General features: G+C 39.9%; 1 protein-coding gene across 24 annotated transcripts in view; it reads right to left on the reverse strand.

Moving 5' to 3' along the window:
* The window catches only part of esrrga (estrogen-related receptor gamma a), a 250,589-nt gene that overhangs the window by 6,797 nt on the left and 217,750 nt on the right, over positions 1 to 26,042 (reverse strand). For 19 of the 24 annotated variants that reach the window (XM_079853338.1, XM_079853334.1, XM_079853327.1 and 16 more), the window contains 3 exons: positions 20,878 to 20,988; positions 18,058 to 18,240; positions 593 to 862 (listed from right to left, as the gene is read on the reverse strand). In XM_079853338.1, the coding sequence (XP_079709464.1) occupies positions 593 to 862; positions 18,058 to 18,240; positions 20,878 to 20,988 (564 nt within the window). The remainder of the gene's footprint in view (positions 1 to 592; positions 863 to 18,057; positions 18,241 to 20,877; positions 20,989 to 26,042) is intronic. The other 5 variants (XM_079853335.1, XM_079853342.1, XM_079853347.1 and 2 more) reach the window with 1 other exon arrangement.

Genomic DNA, 26,042 nt, shown 5'->3' on the forward strand with positions numbered 1-26,042 from the left:
TAATAGAATGCAGACTTTAATCAGAGCAGACACCATATTTAAGTTGATGTAAATAAAAACAAACAAAGTAATGACAGCTAGAAGTGGGTTAATGAGATGTAAGATTGTCCATGATAAATAGTAAAAAATTACTCTTTATTAATGTTGGTTTCATTTGTTTTTGAAAAACTTTTTGCCATTTGTAAAAAATGTAATGACTCATTGTCATGTATGATTGTAATAATGAATAATTGTATAAATTGCATTTAGAATTGATTTTTGAATACCTTCATGGTTGCACTTTATTTTAAAGTATGTGTACGTCATGCGTGCTTACAGTGTACTTACCTAAGAAAGTGCTGTGCAATATAAGGTAACTACATGGGTTAGTACCTACTTATTACCCAGTTATTGTAATTACGATAATAAGTACATAGTATGTACATGGGGTAAATATGTATTATAATATAATACATAAAAAAATTCATAAATCCTGACAAATATTGAGTGTCATGCCACTGACCCAATTTTAAAACTTTAAAATCATCTGAACGTTTTATAACCAAATGTGGCGCCTGCTCTGACTGAAATCTATAACATCTGCTCATTTTACCTGAGTTAGCCAGGGCTATAGCTTTAAGAGTGACGAACTCCTCCTTCTCCAGCTTCATGCTCTTGTATTTCTTCACCAGCTGAAGAATGGCGTTATTCAGGTCGAGCAGGCCAGCCAGCTTGGACTGATCCTCATCCATGATGTAGTCTTCAGCGTAGACCAGCTTGTCCTCAAAAGACAGAGAGCGGTAGACTACACGCAGGATCAGGATCTCCATCCATGCGCTCTGCAGAAGACTCATCTGGTCCGCCAGCGAGAGTGTGGAAAACCCTGAGAAAAGCGAGAGAAAGAGCTTTGTTCAACTCAACGATGAATGCTCAGCTTCAAATCAACATTCAACGCGGTATACGATATTAAAGCTCAGTTCATTGTCAGAAGTTTCTGGTTGTGTTAGTGGGAAGCATTGACATTCTAGAGGTGTATTACAGAAGAAAACTCCGGTGGGAGTGAGCTGAGGCACCTAGCACGAGCCTTGGCTCTCATCTCCTGCTGCGCTGCAGGCCAGGGGGCATCCTGAGGGAGGGCACTCCTTATCTCCCCCAACATGCAGCATGGATCAATTCTTCCCATCACACCAACTGAAAGACTAATTGCTTGCCTGAAACTCCTTCTCCTTCCTCCTCCCCCTACTCTGCACACACTTTTTTTTTCAGTTTTTAGTTTTCACGTCTTTTGCTGGAAGTGAAGGAAGTCAAGGAGTTCATGTTCATGAATGCCATTTGAAACTGACGATCACATGGCTTTTGTCTGTCCATGAGACAAGGAGTTTAACCCTCATGTTCATTTTGGGGTTTGAGAAACATACTTAATATTGAGGTACCAGGTGATACCTAAAGATGTTTCTTAATACTATTATGCCTCAACTATAAGAAGACAAATAAATGCAATAAATTTCATATGCTAAGATTTTCAGATTGATGCACACACTATTCAGGGACCTCAAATTGAGTGTTAAAGTTTCAATAATTTCTGTCAACTGACATTTTACTGGGTCAGATGAACGTTTTAAGTGAGGGGAAATAAGAGGCTAATTTCAAAATCCCCCAAACTATTATTGAAATACTTATTATTATGTCAATAGAACACAATAGAGCTAAAATAAAGGATGAAAAAAGTGCAAGTACTCTTTTTGAAACCAAGGCAGACAAAAAGCAGCTTGTAGCGGGCAAGTAATCTTAATAAACTGCGTAAGTGCTTGAGAGCCATCCTTCAGCTCTGAAGGAGAGGGACAGGCAAAACAGCACCTGTTGGAGTTGGACCTTTTCGTCTCATCTCACTCACTCTGCTCTTCCAAGAACAGATGAAGCTTCTCTTTTTGCGACAGCAAGGGGGCTAATCTGGGTGGCGGGGGAACAGGAGGAAAGAGATGCTCACCAACATCTGTTGTGGAGAGATGCCTTCAGAGAAAGCAGGCAATTTCGCTCATTTTTTTTCTTCTTCTCTTTTTTGAAATCTCTTTCTGTGAGTTAATCGCTAATGGCATGGAGCTCATTAGGTATAGGTTTCAGGCTATTGTTTATACCAACTGCTAATTTATTATCCCAAACTGTTAACATCTCTGATCTCATTAGAGGCAGACTAAGAGCTGGTGAGCAGTTGGTGCCTCCCCTGGCATACTGGTGCCAGTGTGCTCAATGCCAGTTGGCAGGGCCATCTTCTACTACTTAATAAAATCATCAAAAGGGATTAAGCCAAGAATTTCTTAAGGGGGTCTAATGCAAGACTGCTGCATTCTTATGAAGACATTGGCCTCAATGAAAGGTGGCATTGGCTAAAAATAAGATCACACTCTCTCGGCCTCCTTAGAGGCACATGCAAGATTGCTGATCATTTCGAAAAAAAATCCACTGACATAAATCAGAGTGAAACTGCAACGCTCATTCTAAATAAAAATAATAAATCATAAGCATAATTTTGACTATAACTTATATTGTATTGATTAATTGATTGGATATATAAAAACATTTCATGTTTAATATTTTCTCCATTGCGCGATTCATTTCAAAAATACATAAACGCTGTGGCGCTGTCGCTCTGACCAGTCTGACACATCAACACTAGCTTAGCCAATGGTGTGAGTTTAGGGTCTGTTTGTCCAACCAATGGAAGACATGAATATCAAAGATTTGTTTGCACCACTAGAACAGAAACATTTAAAAGGGTTATCATTGGTAGAGTTGATCATGAAAAGAAACAAATCGTACAGGAGTCAAATGAATGATGGAAGATTGAAGGCACTATTTATCAAGACAGAACGAGAGATGCAGAGGGACAAAGAGAATGAGAGTACGAGGGACAAACAGAGAGACAAAATAAAGGCAGGGGCGGGTGAGGAGGGGGTTGTGGAGTGGCAGATGGACGGAGCCCATCGCCTTGAGCTCCCCCTGTGCCACTCCCAGCCCTCCCTCTCAGCCACTGCTGTTAGTAAATAATTAGATTTACACATTCCCCAATCTCCACACATCTCTCCGCAGAATAATTAAAAGCCGGATGATTAGTTTATTGAGTGGAAGGAAGAACTTTTTTTCCCTCTTTATTGAGGTCCATCAATGATTTTATCAGGGGCTCGTGCTTTTACGGTTGTCATGCCAGTGCAGGCATCCAATTTTTCTTATCTCCCTGATTAATACAAATGCTGTTTCAGGACGCATTAATTAACAGATACAAATCTACGTTCTCATGGCCGGATCGATAGAGAGAAGAAAAGAGCCATCAATGTGAATTTACTGCTGATGATGGAAAAGGTTCTCTATTGACATTTACGCGAGGGCAAACTTTAAAGATGCATTTTTTCCCCCTTCTTTTCATCTGTTATTTCATTTCACAAAAGAGCTCAGTGGCGACTGTGATTACGGTTCACCTTTGGATGCTTTGCTGCGTGAGAAAGGATCCAAAGAGCCGAATTAAAGCGCGTCGCTGTCATTTCAGCTGTGGTAAATGTGTACAACTCTTTTCCCAAAGGACTTCCTGTAACAAGAGGAAGTTTATTGACTCAGTGCAGGCATGACACTAGACAAGGCATGACTGTCTACACACACACATAGACATAGACATATACACATAGACAAACACACACACACACACACACACACATATATATATATATATATATATGAAAACAATGTTTAATTTTTAAACATATATTCTGATATTTAATAATTTGCCTCGTTTCTTCTGTGCTGGAAAAAGCAAGTAACCATGTAACTCTGGATAACAGTCTCTTTTATTTGGCAGACACAAAGCAGACTGCCCCATCCTGATGACACACAGGCATTATCTGATCCAGCGTTCAATCTCCAGTAAGGTCCTCTCAATTTAACTCTCTTAGCCCGGAGACCAGCTTCAGAGCTCAGGCTCCCTCTCTCTGCAACAGGACTGAAGGGGCTTTGCCACTGGCACAATCTCTCTTCTTCTCTCTATCTCTCTCTTTTCTCTCTCAGTAAACTGATGCACTTTGTGCTAGATGGGGAGGAAAGGCTAAGTATGTGGATCTGTGAAGGTTACACCAGTAGAAGGTATCTGATGGCTGAGGCCTTGTGAAACCTGCAGTGGCTTTTCAGAAGAAATAAGCATTGGAGCAGCGTGTAGCACAGGCTGACAGAAAGAGGCTGCGGTGCAGCCATGCGAAGTTAACCCCTGCCGGGCAGGACTGCTCACCACCAGGCCTCACAGCAACCACCGGCCGTCCGTCTGCCAAATCTTTTCTGACTGCACGTTTACACACTGAGAGAGCCCGCTGAGACAAACACACACACATACGCAGTCGTTCCTTCTCCTCGTCTTCCTCAAGGCAGACTTCACCTCAGCAACGCTGTTTAGCCATCATATAAACACACGTGCGCTCATCTCCTCCGTCTCACTTTAAGCAACACCCCTGCTTATTTTCTCATGGTTTCAGGGTAAATGAACACGCTTGAGCAATGAGAATCAGTTCTATTCTGCGTGCAGACAGCACTGGTTGTTTATTTGACGTATCCTGGATCCCTCCTGAGCTCCTGTGTGAATATACACTCTATTTGCTTTCACACTTTGTCAAGACGATGATGACACAGTGACTAATCTACTTGTAAAAATAGTGCTGGGGAGACCGAAGGTGAGACTTAGGAATATTAGTAGTCTAAGTTGTCATATCGCCTTAAGAGATAAAACAACAACAAACTTACAATCTATAGTAGACGTAATAACATCTTACAATTCTTCTCACAATATCCGGAAAACAGCATAATTGTAAGAGTAATTTTGCTTTTATACTGCAGTTCAGTAATAAACAATAAGTTAATATTGATTAATTTACATTTTATACAATATTACCAGTTATATTGTGTAGTTTTTTTCTACCAACGGAAAAAGTTCCAAATTAATCCACAGCAGAACCAGAGCAACACATAATAGTGAGCTTTGTTTCTTTCCTGAATTAATCAGTGCTTCTGAATGAATCGTTTGAGAAAATGATTCCATGACTCGCTCATAAAGACTTGTTTCGTTCCTGAATGAATCAGTGCTTTTGAACAAATCGACTGAATGAATGATTCAATGACTCACTCATTCAAAAGACATTTTGCCAACTACTGGCATACGGTATTCGTGATGATTAATTTCTTCTTTATTATTTAATTTGATAATATATTCATATATTTGTAACCACCTCCCCCTCCCATTTCTTTTCACCTCTGTACTATTGTGTATTTGAGTCACTAAAACAGATCCTTTGTACCATCAATCTCCAAACAAGCCATGAAAAGGATGTTTCCTTGGAATACACTCAGCTGATTGGTGATTACTCTAAGCTTACAGATAAGCCTGCGGTGAGGCTAATGATGCCAAAGTCCATGGTGAGACAGGAACAACCACCATGCCAGTCTCTGTCTGTCCATTTACTGCCCCAGCGAGGCGCTCAGATGCTACTCCCTCACCAGCTAAACCAGCTTTCTGTAAAACTCCTGCACCAGAACAACTCCCACCAAAAGACATGGCAAATATTAGCCCACAGAAGTCTTGCACAAATCAAAAACAACATGAAAAGGCAAACAAGAGTGTTCTGTGTGTGTGTAAACAGCCGGGTCTTTAGTCTCCCTTCCAACCTCAGCAAGGAGGGGGGACACAGGGGAAGTGATGACAGGAGCCGCATACACACAAACCGCCGCAGCGCTCCTCTTTGCTTTTATCACCGGCCGCCTTTCATCTCCACAAAACAACACCAGTCAGAGAGAGAAAGAGGGAAAAATCACACTTTTTAGGAAGGAAAACACATTAACACCACCATAGCTGTCCACATCCATTTAGCGGCTAAGCAAATATTCACCTGTCAGTATGAGGCATGCTGCCGTACAGCGTTTACCATGATCACATGTGCACTGCTACAGTGTTAAACAGCTGCTGGCTTCTGCTCTACCATTCAATAGAGTTAAACAGAATTGAGTGATTTTCCCTCAGGCTTTTCTTTGTGGAAAAATGGAATGGTATTTTTTGGCACTTATTATTTTGTTTCCGTTTTGAGACGAATTTTTGAAATCGACAACAATCAGCGGAAGGCTAATTCTGCAGGAGGGTGAAGCAATGGGGTCAAAGGTTATCAACTGTCATTAGACTACTGAAACTCGTAAAGTCACAAAATTGACTATTTATTGTCTTTATACATGTATTGTGCTCAATTAATTGGTACATATTAGTCTAAAAATAAAAATCTTTCAGTAAAATGCACAACTAGCTTCAACCATCTGACTCCATTTTGGTATATAATACAACTTTTTACATTCCAATCAATTCCCAACTGATAAAATCAATTTCCTTCCTATATGTCTTGTTGTTGAATATCCTGTTTCACTTGAAAATGTGTCAGATGAAAGCAAAATCAGTTGCCCACTGGTTAATTGAATTGCATTAAAAAAGTGCAATACTCCATAAATAAAGAAAAATGACATTTTATTTGAACTATCTTCCTGCATATTATTAGGACACAACTAATAACACAAATAATTTGCTGTTGTCTTGCAGGATTTGCTCCACCCAAAGCAGAGAAGATGCTGCATCGTCACGTTGGCATGGCTTCTTGATTCTAATGCACCTAATTACCAATCGGCAGACTCTTAATTGCATACATTAAGGCCGATTGGTGGTGGAGATTAATTCTAAATATACCCAGACAGCTGGTTAAGATAGCATGGATTACAGTTCGGACTGTACTTTTCCACTTAATTGCATATGGAAACGAGGCAGCAACAAGCCCATGTGCCCTGGTGGCGGCCACGGAGAAGGGCGGCAGCTCCCCGGACTGTAATAAAGCCTCCATTGCAGAGGCTCCACAGATGGAGTGACATTAACCACAGCGCCGAAAAGCCATTTCCAACAATGAAATATCAATATTTACATTTTAATTACACCTTTTCTCTATTTCTCCCCGGAGTCTCTTAAGGTTGGTGAATGTAAAGGTGTCTCTTAAGGGTGGAGGGTGGAGGTTGATATTATTAAGCTCAGGATTGACTTGGATTTGGATTTCTGTTTTCAGAAAAGTTATGTTGAACTAATGAGATTAATAATGTGGCAAAAATACAAAATAAACATGTCTGCTCTTTCCTCTTTCTCTTGGGGTTCGGTACGGTTCATCCCTGTACTTCCTGGTTTTCGGGAATGACAGCAGTTTTGTCCAATTCCTATTAGGGGGTATTAGTGTAGTTTACACAGAGCTCTAGAGCTCTCCGCCTCACTCCTGCGCCAGTTGGATGCCTTTGATGTGCGACTCCCCTACGGGGGTCGAAGCGGCTCCCGCTGGCAAGGTCCGTCGAACGCAACTGCCGTCGTTCTATCAGGCACAAAAGGATGTGTTAGTAAAGGCCACGGGATGCACCAGGCAAAGGCTTAAGTCTGAGCCTCAGACGCCCCCTTAGTTTGCCACGGCATATAGTCAGGAGCGTGAGAGCGTGTGTGTGCGCATACGGGAGGGGTGTGGGGCAAATACTTATACGGATTCATTTGTTTTCCCATGCTGATCGATAAAGCCCCTTACGAGGCTGTATTGACAAACCGTATCTCATCTGGACGTTGTGGAAAAAAAAAATAACACAAGGAAAAAATCTTTGATGATACATTCTTCTCCAAAACATGGAATAACTGCGATTACCGCAGCATTTTATTTATATGCTTATCATTGGAGATTAAATTTGGGGGAAAATCATCCAGATCTTTCCGATAGAGGCCTGACTGCATGGATTAATTTCATACTGGAGGATTAGCGTCTCTCTCAAACATGATCCGGCCAGACAAACAGAAGCAGAGGAATGTCCCGCATTTTCACAAACACTCCGGCGTCAACGACGCACGCAGACGCTTAAAGCGCGCCTTAATGCTTCCGAGACAAGACATTACCCCATTCCACGGCAATGAGCACCTTTTAATTTCTGCAAAAGCCACGGCTGAAAATCTTAATTAATTGTTCCATACTGCTTCAGGGTCATTATGCAATGTAATAAAGGCCGTGTAATTATGAAATTTTACAGCCATTACTGAGGCTGATAGCTCGTATTTCATCATCAGGCGGGCCGATGGCTTTCCGGGCGCACGGCTCCAAGTGATGGACTGCACACAGATCTATCAGGCCCAAACAATAAGCTGGCCCGGCTGGCGTAATAGCTACCCACAGATGAAGCAACAGATAAAGATAAACTATAAATCCGCAGCACAAACCCAAATGTTGTTTAGCGTCCGGCGCGAGCGACCGTCAAAGCTGTGTTTTGATTACGCAATTGGAAATAAGGCAGCGATGCGTGTGAAGGAAGTAGTCGGGTGTTGGGAATTTGTAAAAGGTGTGAGTAAACAGTGAGACAATGAGGTAGGATGGTCATTTATGCACTTAAACGAATAGTTCACCCACTAAAAAATGGTTCAGTATTTTTTTTTGGTCCCCCCATGTTTTGGACCCCATTGACTTTCACTGTATGGACAAAAAATATACATGTTTCTCAAAAGAAAAAGTCATAAAAATTTGGAACTGGGTGAACGGTCCCTTTAACACACACACACACACAAAGAAATTAAAATATAATAAGGGACGTGAGAGAACCTGCACTGTGACATATAGCTATTTCAGAACAGAGAGAATAATATAACAGAGTAATGCATGAAAGCATCGATCATGATAAACACAAGGGCTTATTTGAGGAGGGCCGCATTTTATGTGCAAAATATGCAGGGAGGAAAAAATGAGGCAAAAAGGAATATGCTGATGCCAGTTTTGCAAGACACAATGGCTCTTCGGCCTTAGAAGTACAGAAGAGGTTCTGTGGAGGGAAACTCTCTATACCTGAGGGACTGCAACAAAAGAGACAGAGAGGGAAATTCAGAAGAGGAAAAAAAGGAAGGGAGAACATTTTGGACACACTGAAGGTAGCAGACATTTAAATGTGAATTTACATTCAAATATGAAATATGGTGATGAGGTGGAGGACACTTAGATGTTGAGACGTCCATGTGAGAGAGAGAGAGTACTGTATTTGAACCAGTATTGCTTTTCAATCTCTTTGAATATGGACTGGCTAGAAACTCATTCAGGATCTGCACATGGGTCAATGATAAATAAGTGTCCACAATAAAAAAAAGGAAATAAAAAATATATATAAAAATACATAAAATGTTAAACAATCAAACAAATATCAAACTAAAAGATTCAAATCTTGTATTTTAGATTATTTCCTTTCAAAATGAGTAATATATCATTAATATATTATATACATAAATATTATGTATTATTTATTATTATCTTTCTTTTTAAGAATATATATATATATATATATTTTTTTTTTTTTATAATATTGAAGATGAAAATCATAAAAGAGGTCTAAATGTTAAACTTTACACGTAGTTACATTGTACTTAAGTACTGAGTAATATGAATTAACTGTACTTATTATAGAGTTACGGTTACAGGTAGGTTTAGGATTGGTTGCATAATTTACTGTTTTACTATAGTATGTATGTAGTATCTAGTAAAATAAAATAAAGTGTTACCAAAAAAAAGTGTCAGTCATTGACTCATTTCTACTCTGAGGTTCCTTCCAAATATCACTTCAGATTTTCTGTAAATCTGCACCTGTGAAGCACTGCTGATGTGTTCTGCATTTTTCACTATGTGAAGAGGACACTTTCTCTGTTAAAAACATGGCCAATCACATTACTCATAAGCAACACACTGGGCATGACCATATACGGGCCGTGTCGCCTTGCCACCGCATCGATAATAATTTACATCATGATTAGGCTCTCATACAGGACCGAGGCAATATGTTGCACATCTTCGAGAGCCGCTTGTTTAACTCACAGTCTCGTTTGGACGGGTACACACACACACACAAGGTTATAATTCGTCAGAGTCGGCCGACAGCTCAAATCCAATCCCATTTTCCTTCCTGCTTACTCTCTGATGGAGATGATGCACCCCTGAACTGATACTTTGGGGTGGGGTTTCAGGGGAGGGCCATTTTGAGCCTGCCTGTGAACTTTGCATGAACTGCTAGGAAAATAAATAAATAAATAATAATCATAATATGATGACAGGCCTGTTCTACCTCCCAGCAAATTTGCTATTGAAGATGAGGGGACTGAAATAGAGTTTGGTTTGTATAATTACGTCCATCTATCTTTATATTCCACTAGCATATCACAAATTGAAAATACTAAAAATTGACTGTTCATTCTGATGGTTAATGATTGGCGTAGACACAGCAATGATTTATTGGTTACTTACTGATGTGACACATTTGCATCTTATTAGATGGAGATTACTAGGAGGCCCTTTCAGATTGCAGGACGCAGCCCTTCACAAACCGCCTGATGGATTGATTTGATTTGCAAATGTAATCAAACTAATAAGAGGGAAAAATGAGCAATAATGCCTTGTTTTTTCAACGGGCAATCACACAGGGCCGCCCCCCGCTGGTTGTGGGGTAGACACAGGGCCTGATGGGTTGGTAAGAATGCAGCGCTGGTGACAGGCCAGAAGGTTACTGTCACACCTAGTCAGCTCTCTTACGGCCTTTATAAAAGCAAATGTGTCCTTTATAAAGGCCAACATGCGAGGGGACAGATAAACACACGCATAATGCAGAGCTTTGTCATGTGAAAACAAATGTGAGTGTGAGTGTGAGTGGAAAGAATGATGCAAATCTGACTTCTGTCAGTTGCATTTCCGACAGGCGTGTTTACATGTGAGGTGTGGTGTAGGCTAGGGATTGTGTGTGATGGACACTCACTCCATAATCTGTGATGCATAGTCTATTAGCTAAAAAAGAGAACATCTATATTAATTTCAAGAAGAAAACCAATGCTTAAATATGGTGAGCAATAATCACTTGAAGACATCCATCATGTGTTACTAACATAATCAATTCCTGCTGAATTTGAAATATGTAATATAAAACACACACAGACACACACAGACACACACACACCACAATTATAACATTGTTGCCTTTGCTTAAATATTCTTCAAAATCCTGCTTTTGTTAAGAAACAACAACAACATCATCATAAAGGTTTGAAACAAATAAAAATAAATGAGGGTGAGCAAATAAATAACAGAATTTTCCATTTTGCATAAACTATCCCTAGGCCTAGTCCTAAGCTATAAAATTACCAAAGTAAATGATTTATAAATATCTTTACACAAACACTGTCTTCAGAATAATGAGACTTTAGGTAATTAATATCCTCAAATATAGGTTAAGAAGACAGAGACACACACTAAGAAAATGGAGTGAGAGATCAGTGTAGAGAAAAAGAAGCACATAGTCCACATATCGACATGCACAAAAAGGACAAATCTGTGTGTAATGGGGTAAAAGTAGAGTCGGGCATCATTCAGACACCTGAGTCAATAATGTCACAGACTGTAGGCAGCACATCAGTATGAAGATGTGGAACTCATCCAGTATTCTGTGCTGTGGTTATTTATGAGCTGACACGGCCTTCCCCTGAACAAAATCTCACAAACACAACCTTGAGAAGATAACTGCTCATTTCATCACCAACTACTACCCTGTTTTGTCTATAATGACCAATTTACAGATTTATATCACTTCAAAGTAATAACGAGAAATGCAATTGAAGAGAACTTATGTGATCATGACCTTTGAACTATGTTAACACACCAATAAAAAAAGCACATCTCTCTGACACACATTTCTCCTATCTTTTCTCTGTCTGTAGAGCCCTTTTCTCTGAGTGTCAGACTTAATTTAGTGTGTCTCACTTTGCTGAATGTATCAGGAGTGAAACCCCTGCTAAAAGTGAAAATTTGATTTGCTAAAAGGAGCTTAGGGCATCTATTAATCAATATTTGCAGTGTGTCAGGCTGAGGGTGGTGACAGACAAGGCCTCATTTAGAGATTGGTTGGAGTGGGAATATCGGGTGGGGGTGGGGGTGTCACGAATGGGTTTTCTCCTCTCATCCAGGGCAGAGAAGTGGAGGAGGGTCCCAAAAATCACATCTGGGACTGCACTGGCAGGCACGCCAGCATCAGTGAGGAGAAATAAGAGGGCTTACTCCAGTTTGCAGATAATTATGTTTACATATGATTAGCTCTTCCTCCAGTGGGTTCACAGAGCTAATGAGACAAAACTAGCAAGCACATTCAGTCAAAATGAGACTGGAGTGAGAAAGAGGGAGGGACTACACCGAGAAGAAAGGCGAATGGAGCCGCGACTGTGTGTTTTCATGAGCAGAACTTGTGAGCCAGCAGTATGAATTGAATGTGATGAGATAAGCAGACCATGTACTGTGAAATTATGTCAAATAAACACGTCTTTACACTTTCACTTTCTATTACATCATCACTGGTTGCAGAAAGACAGAGCATGACTAGTGTAGTCTGATTCATGAACAAATTACTCTTATGAGTCAGGTCGTTTAACTCTTTCCCTGCTAGCGTTTAAAAAAAAAAAGTTGCCAGCCACCGCTAGAATTTTTGATCATTTTCATAAAATTTTCAAGGCCCCCAGAATATTTTGTTAAATGAATATCTATGCAATAAATCAAAAGAAAGAACAGATCCTCTGCTTAAAAACAACAACAACAAAAAAAGTTTTATTCTAATTTAATGGAGTCTTTTTTATAAACACTTTAATGTGGGTAAGTTTCATTAAAAAAGCAACATTTTGAGCTACAAACGGAGAAAAATCACGTTGTTGTCAAACACTATGTCTAGATGGGATTCAGAACGATGATCAAAACATAGATGGCGTATCGAGTCCATCAACACCACCAAAGCTTGCACAGTCCTATACCTCATCCTGGGTCAACATTTCATTCGGTAACGTTAGGCAGATTTGATTTATATGCTGTTTAATGTTGATGATCGCGTTATTTTACATATGCATACAATGTGATATTGCTCGTTTCGCTCGGTTATTCATTCCACAATGTGTACTTAGACACATTTACAATAAAAAAAAAAAAATACAAATTCAGTTCATTTAAATGAAAAGCATTAAGCTATAAAATTAAATATTTAAAATATTAATAATGACAATAAATGTACATATATTAACTATAGAATATTTAAATATATTCTGTATACTGTATATTAAATGTCTGTATACATATAAATACTATTTTTATTTTGGTAATATATTTTATTGTTACTGTCTATATTATTTATTGTAATGTTTTATTGTGTTATTATTACTATATATATATATATATATATATATATATATATATATATATATATATACATATATACAGACTCACATATAGGAAACACTGGTGTGAAATGTGCATTATTTCAGCACTGTATTACAACACCAAGAGTGATTGTAAGACCTCTATCTCCAGTGTGTTTTTCCATCCTGAAGATTAGAGGCTGGGAAAGGGCTCATGGAGAAAGCAAACCTGTGCTTTAGATAAATCCCTTGCTCAGCTCCTGATTAAGACATCTCATCGTCCACCCAGTGCCAGAGACAGAGCCAGAATGAAATAAATAAAGCATAAAAAACCCCACACATGTTGCGTTCATGGCTGCAGCCTTGGGGCAGTTGTGCATGCTTTGCCAGGGTAACTTTAATTGCTATTGTTCGTATCCAGAACAGGCCACTAAGCCCCGTATACACAGGTCAACCAATAATGATGACACCTCAATCACGTCTGCAGATTGCACTGAGTAAGCACCTCCTGTTTTTTTTTCCTAACGAGGTTTCAGTGCGAATATGCTAATCCCACGGCACGTCTGTCCGGCAAGCACGTAATCGTTTATTATACCCCGAGAAACCTCACTGAGATATTTGAGTAGGAGTCAGGCTTCCATGACTCTCTCCTTCTCCTGAACCTATTACGAATGCACTGGCCCTGACAATTGAGGGAGCGAGAGACAGGCCAGGCCAGAGGAGAGAGGGACAGGAAGGTGTAGAAAGCCAAGAGAGGGAAAAAAGATGGAGGTGGGGGAGGCAGAGGAATGAAGTGGAGTGTGGCAGTACCTCGGTATCTACATAAAAAAGATTAGAGTCGACAGGGTTCCATTTTACAGCTCAATCATATTGTGTTAGCACACGCTTATCCGCGTGCCAGTGAAAATTGAAAGGGAAATAAAGAAAGAGAGAAAGTCCCTGAGATAGGACCAAGAATGGGAGAAGCCCGAGCAATTTCAGCCTGCATAAAGGGCCTGTAATAGTGAGGGTCCTGTCATGCTAAAAAGCCAGCGACGGTCCGTTCACCGGGCATTCTTGTAGCTCGCTCATCAAGTCAAGTGCGACCGCCCTCCATTGTGTGCCGCTGTGTTACGATAAGGCATGTCACAACCGCATGACAGCGCGTTTTCATTTATTTGGATTCTTCCCGGTTGGCGCGAGGGGACTCTAATTCTATTTACAGATAAAAGCACAGGTTTTTGGTTCCCACCTTGTTCTGCTACAAATGTTTGCTCTTTGCTCTCCCCCCGTGCAGATTGAACGCAAAAATAAAAATTACAGCATGAATACAACACAGTTTCTTTATTTTCTCTACTCTTGGCCAGTGTGAGGGGACACTAACTCTATTTACAGATAAAAGTCGTTTTTTTTCTTTTTCGCTCCCGCTTTTCAGCTACAAACGTTTGCTCTTTCCCCTCCCCACGTGCGGCTTAAATGCTAAAATAAAATTACAGCCTGAATGCTTTAATCTCGCAAATGAGATTCCTCACCCTAATCCACATTATGTCATTTTCTGCCTTTTTCCTCCCTCGTATTGAGTTAATATCACATTTCCAAATCCTTCCGTCTTCCATAATGCCAGGCTTACAGGAACGCGTGACGCCAGGGTTTTGTTCAGACACCCTCGCTCGTCGTGTGTTTGTAAACCATATCGAATGTTTTCATGGCCTATGTGAGCATGTAAATGATCAGAGGAGGGAGAAGGGGAGAACTATTAAAAAAGCAATCAGAAAGGAGCGTCCGTGTCTGCGCCGCCAGCGGAGGGAGCTGCCGTCGAGGCGTCTTTAACTCTATTCCGCAAAACACAGACTGCTTCATTATCCGCCAGCTCTCCGCAGCGGCAGCTCCAGTAATACTGAGTGATGTTTAAATTAGTTTACAATTTGCCTGCTCTTCGCCTAGGACAGATCGTAAGCGAAGGCGCTCAGAAATGTCAGTGGCGCTCCTAACCACCGTAACAAATTGTTGCCCGTACGCTGCACACCTAATGACTTCAAATTAGCTTCTGTGCGAGAGGCTGACAGTTTGTTACGTCTGTTAGCAACATAGCCGCCGTATCATGAGCCATAAATTGGTTTGGGCTCTCGGGGAGAATGGAGGCCTTCATCAATTTGATTAAAAAAAATTACTGTACCATAGAAACCGTACAGATAAACTAGTCGGAAAAGAGAGGAATGCGCACATGGAGCTGTGGCTGAGGGTTAGGGGAGGCTAACAGGAGGCTTTGCGTGTCTGTCTGATTGTGTGAGGGTAAATAAAAAAATATATAATTGAAAAAAAAAAGAAAAAGTCATGAGTAGGAATGGAACTTTATACTGTATCTCGCACTTTTCTTTGGAAATTTTCATCAGGATACAGTGGCAATCGGAGCGCAAGGAGCAGGAGGAGATGAGAGCCGCAGGAATACCTGCTCCGGAGATGAGGGGGCTCCTTCCTCTTCAAACAGACACAGAATTGCCTGCCGAGGTCTAATCATACAATCATCTCTCTTCTGCTGAGCAATCGTTCATAGAATGTGAACTCTGACGCCAAATGTACACTGCCAATCGAGAGACGACTCTGTTTGCTTTCTGAACAGACGCCTATGAAGAGAACTAACACATACGAACACTGCACAGAAAAAAAAAAAAAAAAAAGCTATGAATGTGCAAATGCATACACACAGAGTGTGCAGAAGTTCATATACAGACTGAAACATAACGGACACTTCTTAGCCTGAAAAATAAATGACGGGAAAACTCATACATTCTGTTACTCTACAGTATGGTATACTGTACTGTGCAATAAAATACTGATTTTTGTTCTGTTGCCATACCTGCCAATGACGAATAAACTGAGAAAATGTAGTCCTTAATATTTTGTGCAAAAACTGTATTTTGCATAATTATTTAAATAGAAATGTCTACATACACTTATACTGATTACTATAAAATGTAAAGTTCACAAAACTGGCTTGACGAGCAAAAATTATTGAGCCTGAATAATAGCCACTGTATTGCACCACACAATACAGTAGTATATTATTACCTATATACACCTTTCAAAAACATCATAAATGTTTTACTGCCACTTTCAATCACTTTAATTCATCCTTACTGAATCAAAAAAATCAAAATAAAAAAAATAAATAAAAATCGAAGCATAGTGTCATTACACTACAGTATAGTCTGCTATACTATACTATATACATAACATGTGCCACATTCCAGAAGCTCCAGCGGTGTGGCTTCCTGCACACAGGGAAAATCCCATTAAATCCACAGGGCAAGTCTGGGTCAATCTGGCATGGAGCAGCAGAAATAACCTCACAATCCTGCATCTCGTGCCTGGCAGGAAATTGGCACTCCGTTTTATGGCTTGTGTGGCACTATTGCCCTGGGCCAGTATTAGCACAGTCATATCTACAGCACAAAGGGAACTACAACACAACTTCCTGTGCAGCTAATCAAGGTGCTATCATGTTTTGGTTAAAAGGCTGGATTCTTTTGTAGGTAAAAGTGGTTGAATAAATCTCATAAAAGAATCTGGGCATGTGAGTATGTTCACATGGCGAGAAACTACCACTCAGTCTCTTCCTCCTTTCTTTCTAAGTTAACCACTCTTACTATAGTCTGATTTCAGAGCTTTCTTTCTCTTCACCTCATTTTTTCTCTCGCTCCAGAGTCAGTCACCTATGGGAAGCTCTTTTCAAACAGTGAGGGATGAAGTGGGCCGCCACTCTCTGTGACCAGGGCCGGCTCAGATTAAATGCAAAAGAAGGGCTTTGTTAAGCAGATTACTGGAAACTCCTCATTCTGTCTTGTGGAGATGGGCAATAAGCAGCAGTAGAAAGAGAGAGGGAGAGAGAGAGAGAGAGAGAGAGAGAGAGAGAGAGAGAGAGAGAGGGAGAGGAGGGGAGGATACTTCAATCATGGTCAGTCATGCCTTTATCGTTCATGGCTAATGTCAGGAATCCTTTCAACAAGGCTGCTGATTGGCTGAAACAGCAGGCGAAAATGCCTCCCCTCCACTCCTATGGATATCGTGCTATACTGAGGAAGAAATTAAGCTAAAACTAAACAAATTGATCCCTGTCTGCTGTCACAGAGGGTGGAAAAATGCTGACCTAAGGACTGTGCCACTGGTGGCCTGGGTGATGGCAAATGTCCTTGATTGACAAGGCACAGCTTTGTTTGTTTCAGCATAGTGTTTTGCTCCTGCTGAAAACAGCAATTACTCAAACGTGCTTTACTTTGTTTTTTCCTTCAGTTTTTGCACATACAGTGGAATACAAAATTCTGAGACTGCATTGGTTTATTTTCAGGTTTAAATGTAATTTAAATCCAAAAATAAATAAATGGTTTTTGGATGCAGAAAAATCTAAAACAAAGAAAATATATTAATAAATAAATAAGAAAAAATTGCTTTCAAGAATCACAAGATTCTCAAATCATGCTGGATAAGTTTGATGGCAAACAAATACTAATAAATTCTGAAATTAATTTCATATTTCAGTTAACTTATTCACTTACTGTAATACTGATAATGTCATTTGTGATGGAACAGAAGCATTGCTTTTGGAATTAATAGAAACATTTTCAGACTTCTGGACCCCACTGTATTATTGAGTTACTTTCTTTTTGTTCTAACATTTTTCTAAAAAATGTATTAGATATTTAATATCCTATGTAACCTTTTAAAATATTTTCAAACTTGTATAAAATAACTGTCTTACGCCAGAACATCCAATCCACGGTTCACACTGAGAGTTTACCTGTAGTTGCATATAATCTGTAGCTCTGCTCATGTCCTACCTGGGATATGCTTGGCCCAGCCAATGTTGACCACCAGTTCCCTGTCCGCCAGGTCGCAGAGCGTGGTCAGGGCTTTGATGTCGCTGTCGGGCACTGTGGGGTCAGGCATGGCGTAGATCTTCTCAGGCTCCGCCACCAGCAAGTGAGACACAATCTTGTTATCTGCAAGGCAGCCAAAGGGGACTGTATTTGAACACCGAGGGGAGAACAAAGAAACAGATTGGGATTATACCAGCAAGGTCATATAGTGTTTGGTTCAGTAGCAAAGAAAGCAATCAGATAACATGAAATATTGGCAGAGTTGTTTTCTTTGGGCGGAAAGATGATGTTTGTGGTACTGAAAAAGCTGTTTTTGGTCTATGAATCATTGCCTGGTGTCATTTGTAATCGAAAATAAAAGTATTTTTGGTTTCTTGTTCATAGGTTAGGAGAGAATTTGATGGTGTAGAGCAGTGGCTCTTAACCTGTTTTGCTTCAATAACCAGGTTTTTGTTTTTTTTTGCCCATAAAAATTGTTTATATTCAGGAAAGAAAATGTATATTATATAAATATATATTTATATTATATTAAAATATTTCTAATTTGTGATTTTTAGTAATGGGGGCTTTTCACGTTGGCCAAATGAAACTGCACAGCAAAAAAGAAATAAAAATAATTAAAAATAAAATTTAAAAAAATAAAATTTGGTTGAGAACTACTGCTGTAGAAAACGAGATTTTTTTAAAAATTCTAATCCATTTGATTCCCATTGTGGATTACGCTGAATTGTGCATATAAAGATTTGTGTTCGGGGTATTCTGTCAATCTAATGAGAGAAAGGACACACATTTCAGATCAGATTGCGGAGGTGAGGGAGATTGGAATAGGTAATTAGCGACACCCTTACAGTTAAATGAAATTCATTTGCTGTTTAATCATCTATGTCAATGCAATATGATAGACAGACAGAAGCCAAATACAGCACTGCAATCTTTGTGTGTATATCTGTGTGTTTGCAAGGCCCAGATGAATCACTTTAAGCCCATTGCATCTGTGTTTGAGGTCCGAGGACAAAACGGATCACTAAATTAAAAAGCATTAACTTCTGAGGTGTGTGTGTGTGTTGGAGGAGGGGAAGAAATGGATCAATCAGCCCAGCCCTGCTACTCCAGGGAGTGGGGGAGCCTGTAAGTGCTATCTCTAGGTAAATCTTATTTAATGTTTCCCTAATTAGAATCAATGCAACCCAATTTCCAAACCCCATGCCTTTGTTATGTGCAAATAATCAATCAGGTAGGCTGGGACCATGGCTATTCCTCTCTGTTTGTGAAAATAGAGAAAGAGATAGAAAGGAAAGTGAGAAAAGATACATAGAGCTCAGAGACAGACTGATAAAAGCCTCTATTAATGGGACACTACACTAAAATACGAAGACGCCTCACAAAACCAAAACATTTGTCTGTACGACCATGCAAGGGTGGACGTCTTCTGGATTACCAGCTGATAAAAAGCCATCAGTGGGGATTTATGTTCGAAAAAAATATTTGAATCCATAATTTAATTTAGACCTAAGCGAAGGCAAGTCTTAAACTTTCCCCCAAACAGCTATTTTCTGTGTAGGTAATGGGTAAAAACCAAATAAATCTTCAAAACTGTTTCAAAACATATTTCACAAGAGCAATAATGATACCAATGGTAATACAAATGCAGCTTCTATAGCTCCAAAAATGTTCATTCTAGATTAAACAGACTTGAATTAAAAATGGAAGAACGACATATTGAGAGATTCATCCTGTTTATTTTTCTATGAGTGGTCCGTCTCCTCCCCATTATACTGTCTTTGAGCAAAGTCCACATCTTGCTAACATACAATAGCAAGGGGGAAAAAATGAAGTAATGAAAGTGGATGGGAGCTGGACATAGAGAATAAGCTTTCAAATAAGTTGCTCTCGGTGGCTGGAAATAAGCCTGAACCTGGAAGGAGGGATCAGTAGGATTAGGCAGAAGGTTATTCAGAGCGCCGTATTGCTAAAATGATTTCTACCACTGTAATAATTAAGATTATTTCCGCTGCTATCATGCATAAAAGCATATTGTATTCCAGGAGAATATGCTACCATTAAGTAAAAAGGCTTTAGGGACAAATCTGTTAAGCGCTGCCGTGCTGTCTCTTTGCAGAGCAGTCTGACAGCGCGGAAGCTCCGGTATTGTGGGTTTGATGTCTTTGCCAGATTGGATTTAATCCGGATTAGGCCTCTCTCTCCTTCTCGTGCTCGCTCGCTCTCCCCTAACACACACACGCACACAAACATCTTTGTCGATTGGCTCTGTCATATACTACATCTCTGTCTTTCTTGTTTTGTGTCCAATTTCCTGGTGCATTGGAAATAAGGAAGGCCACTGTAAGGTGACATTGAGATACAGTATTAGAGAAAGATACTGTATTTTATCTTTTTTTTATTTTTATTTTTAAATATATAAACTGAAAAGGTGGTTCACTCAAAAATGAAAACTGTTTACTCACAGAAGAAATTATTTTAAATATGAAGAATGTCTGAACTGTTTTTGTCCATATGATGAAAGTTAATGAGGTCCAAAACAACACTGGACCCCATTGCCTTTCACTGTATGGGGAAAAATATATAGATGGGTAAATGGATAGATAGGTGGATAGATAGATAGATAGATAGATAGATAGATAGATAGATATTTTTACGTTTAAAATATGATGATAGTATGGCTTAAATAAGTGTGTGTATGTGTGTGAGAACAAAAATCCCTTCTTTAAAAAATATCTTTATAAATGTGAAGACATTTAATGCACACAATGCAGTTCTTACATGGCTTTTTGGCCGGCAGAGCCAGTTGAGGGTTCAAATAGGGGCTGTTTTCCGCATCTATCCGCCGTTTGTACTTCTGTCTTCCGCCGCGCACACGGTCCAGTCGAACACCTGATGTAAAGGAGGAGACAAGAAAAAAAGGCAACATTTACTTTTCACACATCATTTTATCACAAACACAACCTCTTCAATAAAGCAGGCAGATAACATGCGCTGTCACTTTAAAAGCACTGCGAGTGGAGCGGGCCGCTGTGAGCCAGCCATAAACGGCACGACAGCTGTCAGTGGCCATTTCAGGGATGTGGACAGGAGATGACCAGCTGCTGACAGACAGGGGCACAGTCACTCTCTCCATGTGACATCCGGACACGCACCTGCCCATCTCCCGCTCGTGGTGTGTGTGCATCTTTAGAGCACTCAAGTCACAACAGAATAACAGGTAAACACCAGAGAGCCATTTTTGTGGCGTTAACGCACATCTTCAAAAGTGTTGGTGACAACAATTACAGGAGTGCAGGAGCGTTCAAGTACTCAAGTACTCTTGTGAAGCATCTCACCGTGTCTTTAAAGGCTGTCCCATTCTCCTTCATTATTTAAAACTCTTGTCGATATTTTTCCCACACAAAGAGCGCAAATAAAGTGTGATGGGGGTAATTTATTGAGGTGCCACGGTTGTGAAAACATTCTGAATCCATCCATTGCGACCTGCGATTCTGATGAGTGCAGAGCCTTAAAGACCTGTCCCTGCTTTTAATTAATTGACATACAAAAGAACCTTAATTTAATTATGCAAACCTCTCTAGGGGATGGGCAGTTTCCGTGGAAACCACTTAAAGGTGGCCTAAGACCCGTTTCATGTTGCATGCTGGAGAGGAACGGAATGGACATGAAGGCCCAGTGGGCCGGCCCTCGTTTCACAATTAAAACACTAGAATTCTCGTTTATCCGAATGGCGCTCAATCGGCACCTCCGCTGGGCTTTCAAGGCCTGACACTCTGAATAATTTAACAATGAGATGCACCAGTCTCATACTGAAGATCACTGACTAAAATTTTGAAGTGCCGCTTATGGGTTTTACGTATATTTTAGCTCAATGAAATGTGAATCCGTTTATTTCAATTAGGATGGTGAAACAGACAAAAAACACAAGGGTTTTCTTCCCAGTATTTAGATCAGTTAATCAAAATGGGTTTTTCCAATGGGAGATTCTTAAATCAGGTTACATCCTTGCTGACAATGCATCAAAAGCTAATTCATAAATTTAACTCTGTTACATTTATATGGCCAATATGCCTTGTATAATTTATAAAATTATTATTAATAAAATAAAAGTATTGCCATATTATTGTACAGACCATAGCCATATTATTTCCTCCAATAGATCAGTGTTGCACTGTGGTTGCGCCAAACACACGAGCGTATTTTGAGATGGCGTGATAAGTGTTAATTAACTTTGACCCTGGCTGGTTGTTGATTATGTGACATTGTACTGCAGGACAAAAGCGGATCCGTGACCCTGTTTGCTCACATTTCCACGAAGGAACACACGTCCCACAGGCTTCGTTTTACACGAGAACGGCGGTCTTAAAAAGATGTCACATTACTAGCATAACCTCCACGATGCCAGCACCCGAAATATGCAACAACACACAACTCTCACATGTTGACAGCCTCTCATCTTAACAAGACCGACCCCCCAGCCAGAAACCGGACACTGCCCTTTTCCGGGTGCTTGGACTGCAGGGTTTATTGGGCTAATTCACTGCTACAGACATGCTTGTAATAGCATCACCTGCAGTCCCGTACGGCATCTTATATCTCGCTCCTCCAAGAAACCTGCATTTTCCATCCCGATTAATGCGGGTCAGATTTATAGCTCTTTTATAGCCTGATTGGTTGACTTTACCTGGTTCTAGAACAAGAAGTGCAATGACACCAAAACCATCGAATTGAGTATGTATAACTGTGTTTTGTATGTATAACTAAACGTTTTGCATCTAAGCTCATCATCTTTGTAGGCCTGCACTAGAAATAGATGAGGAATTAATGCAGCACAACCCTAAAAGAAGCTGTCTATTATTAGGAGAGCCTCCCTCATTGCTGAAGGAGAATCGTTCAAGGATTAACATGCTCAAAACAAACAACATTGGAATAAGTTACCCTTTGTAACTGATTTGCAGCCAGCTTTGTGGCTTCTCTTATATGGTTAAGATTAAGATGCGGCTACAGGATGCCGACCCGGGGGCGATCGCTACCCTCCACAAACGGCGAGAGTGGCTTTACACCATCGGGGTACATCCGTCTACTGATAGACCTTCTATCGCCACATGACTGTAAAGCAAGCAGGCGCCTGGCTGCACATGATGCCCCGCTGGGTCAGGTTTCACACAGGCGCAGATACAAAGAGCTGCTGATTGTTTGTTTGACGGCGTATCTATGGGTCCATGTGGAATGATCTTGATGAATTACATTGCTTCATGGGATGAACATGGCCAAAACCACTCTGTTACAGTCTCAAAACAGACCAAATAGCTCTTACCGTTCAGTTTATGTGAATGTTATGGGTTTCCTTAAAAAGGATGACAAGTCAATAAGAGTTCATTTAAAGGGACAGTTCAACCCCAAAAAATTTTAATAAATAGAATTCTGCCATAATTTATTCACTCTTATGTCTTTTGAAATCCGTAGGACTTTTTTCTTCTGTGGAACACGAAAGGAGATCTATAGCAGATTGTCCAAGCTGCCCTTTTCCATACACTGAAAGTAAATGGGGACTGGAGCTTCAAGGTAAGATTTTCTATTGATAATGACTTAATTTTCAGTCATTTGCATACACAAACTATCAGTTGCCTTAAGAGAGTGTATGAGAAGAATATAACCTTTTGTGATTTTGTTTTTGTTCTTTTTGGAGATTGACAGCACCAGTCCCCATCCACTTTCATTGTACTGAAAAGACAAGCATGGACCTTTTAAAAATGTTTCCTTTTATGTTCCACTGAAGAAAGAAATTGATGCAGGTGTGGACGGCATGAGGGTCAGCATAGACAGAATTGATTTTTTTTTGTGAACTGTCCCTTTAAATAAGAGGATGCACTATAATTTATTCATAATACATTTATTTTCTTTTTTTAAATGTTCCTCTGCTAACAGCTTGAAGCTCACAAATAATATTATTTGTATGTTCTGTGATTATTCTGATTAACTTCATACATTAGTAATAATGTGGACAATGACATGAAATGCTGGTAAAGATTTTCACAGCAAATGGCTCAGATTTCATGCAAGCATTCGGAACAAAAGGAGGTGGAGAAAGATGATTTCATTTCACACTGTTGTAAATCCCCAGTAGATTACAAGATTTTACTGTTTTAATTAAGATGACAAATAGACTAGTTGCTTCATGGTGAAATCCCTTTTCCCTCGTTTTAAATTATCCTACTATCCTCTCCGCACATCCCCCTACATTTTTATTAGGACCCACAGATGACCGTAAACTTCTTACAAGGCTTGTTTTGAATTTCATAGGTGGCGTGGAATCCTGCAAGGCGTCTGCAGAAATTTACGGGGAAGTGTGAGAGAAACAATCAAACTAGCAGCAACGTGTGCCACTTTAAGAAAAGACTAATTAATCAGACGTGCCCAGAGAATTCTGATGTCTCGAACTTACGTCATTATATTACACCTATTCTTGTTTAGTAGTCAACAGCATGCGTGCAGACACACTAAGGAGGCAAGGAGACTGTTGTTTTGGCCAAGGCTGATGGGGAACTGAAGAGTGAATACGGCAGCCAAATTTCTCACAGCTGACACGCATAAACACTACGCCGCGTCCACTCAACAAAGGCTTAAGTGTTCACAGGAACGTCAAACGTGTGCTGATAGTTCAGTTTCTTTTTACAGGTGCTATGTATCACAAGAGTATAGCTTGCTCTCTGATGAATATATATAGGAACAAGCACTTGACCAGCTAAATCTAACTACCAGAATAGATCTTCCATCAACAGTATGTCTACAATGAAAATGAGACATTGACCAAAGCAAACATGAGAAGGAGAGAATGTTGATCTGATTTACTTATACGATTATTGTGGACAACATTGTAGTCCAGTAAAACCACTCTACTATTGTCATATAGTATATGAATTATTGATATATTTTAATAGAAGCAATAATGCTTATCAGAGTCCAAAATTAATACCACACATGCCAATGGTTGGAGAAAATTACAGACTATAAATAATTCCTTACCTCCTATGTACTTGTTTTGGCTACAAAACACAATGAATATTTCACATATGTTTTTTATGTTTCTGAGGGTAATTTTATCTAAAGTAAAGGTCAATACTATGTGTATGTCACAACAGATATTTTCTAATTCAGATATTTCTTCTGTTTCGTCGTCTCTGAATCATCGTGTATGTTTGCAATATTCAGTGTATCACTCTTACAACTTCAATTAAAGCGGCGCTATGCAGTTTTGGCAATTTCTCTATAGAGCTCCCCCTACAGCTTCAGAATAGATATTTGACAACACTCTCGTAAAAACGACTCTGCCCCCTCCCATCTTCTCCCTCTGGTCATGTGCATTTGTTTTCAAAGAAGCCGGCAATGCACGGAGCCATGTCCTCTGAGGTATGTATGATACACAGAAGGCTAGCATATAAATGTATGTGAGCAGTGCCGTAAAGCAATTCGTTAGCAAATCGCGAGACCTGATATCACGTGCCCGCCGGCCCAAAGTTGCAAGGGTGGTTTTTCCGCTCACAGGCGCTAGAGGGAAACGAGACGGCCACCATTCAACCTGAAAAAAGTCATATAACCATTCCAATGACTCCGAAGCTGTTCAGTTAAGGTAAATTAAGCTAAAAAAACCTGCATAGTTCCCCTTTAAACCAGTTCCCGTTCCAGTTTCTTGTGAAGGTACTATCAACTGGTAACTCTGTACTATTTACTTGCCAAATACATTTTGTACTCACATTTGGCTCTCGATGGGTGTTAATATTGGACCCTAGTGCTCCTCTTCTCTAAAAAATCATATTTAACAGTCATTAGGCACTGACAGAAATGAACACAGTGTAAAAGTACCAGAATCTACTAAGCTGCCAAACTCCATTAAAATGTTCATCATAACTCTTTCTCTCTTGTAAAGTAGATATTCTAAAAGC

This window comes from Squalius cephalus (assembly GCF_949319135.1).
Source record: "Squalius cephalus genome assembly, chromosome: 20".
In the NCBI taxonomy this organism is placed as follows: Eukaryota; Metazoa; Chordata; class Actinopteri; order Cypriniformes; family Leuciscidae; genus Squalius; species Squalius cephalus.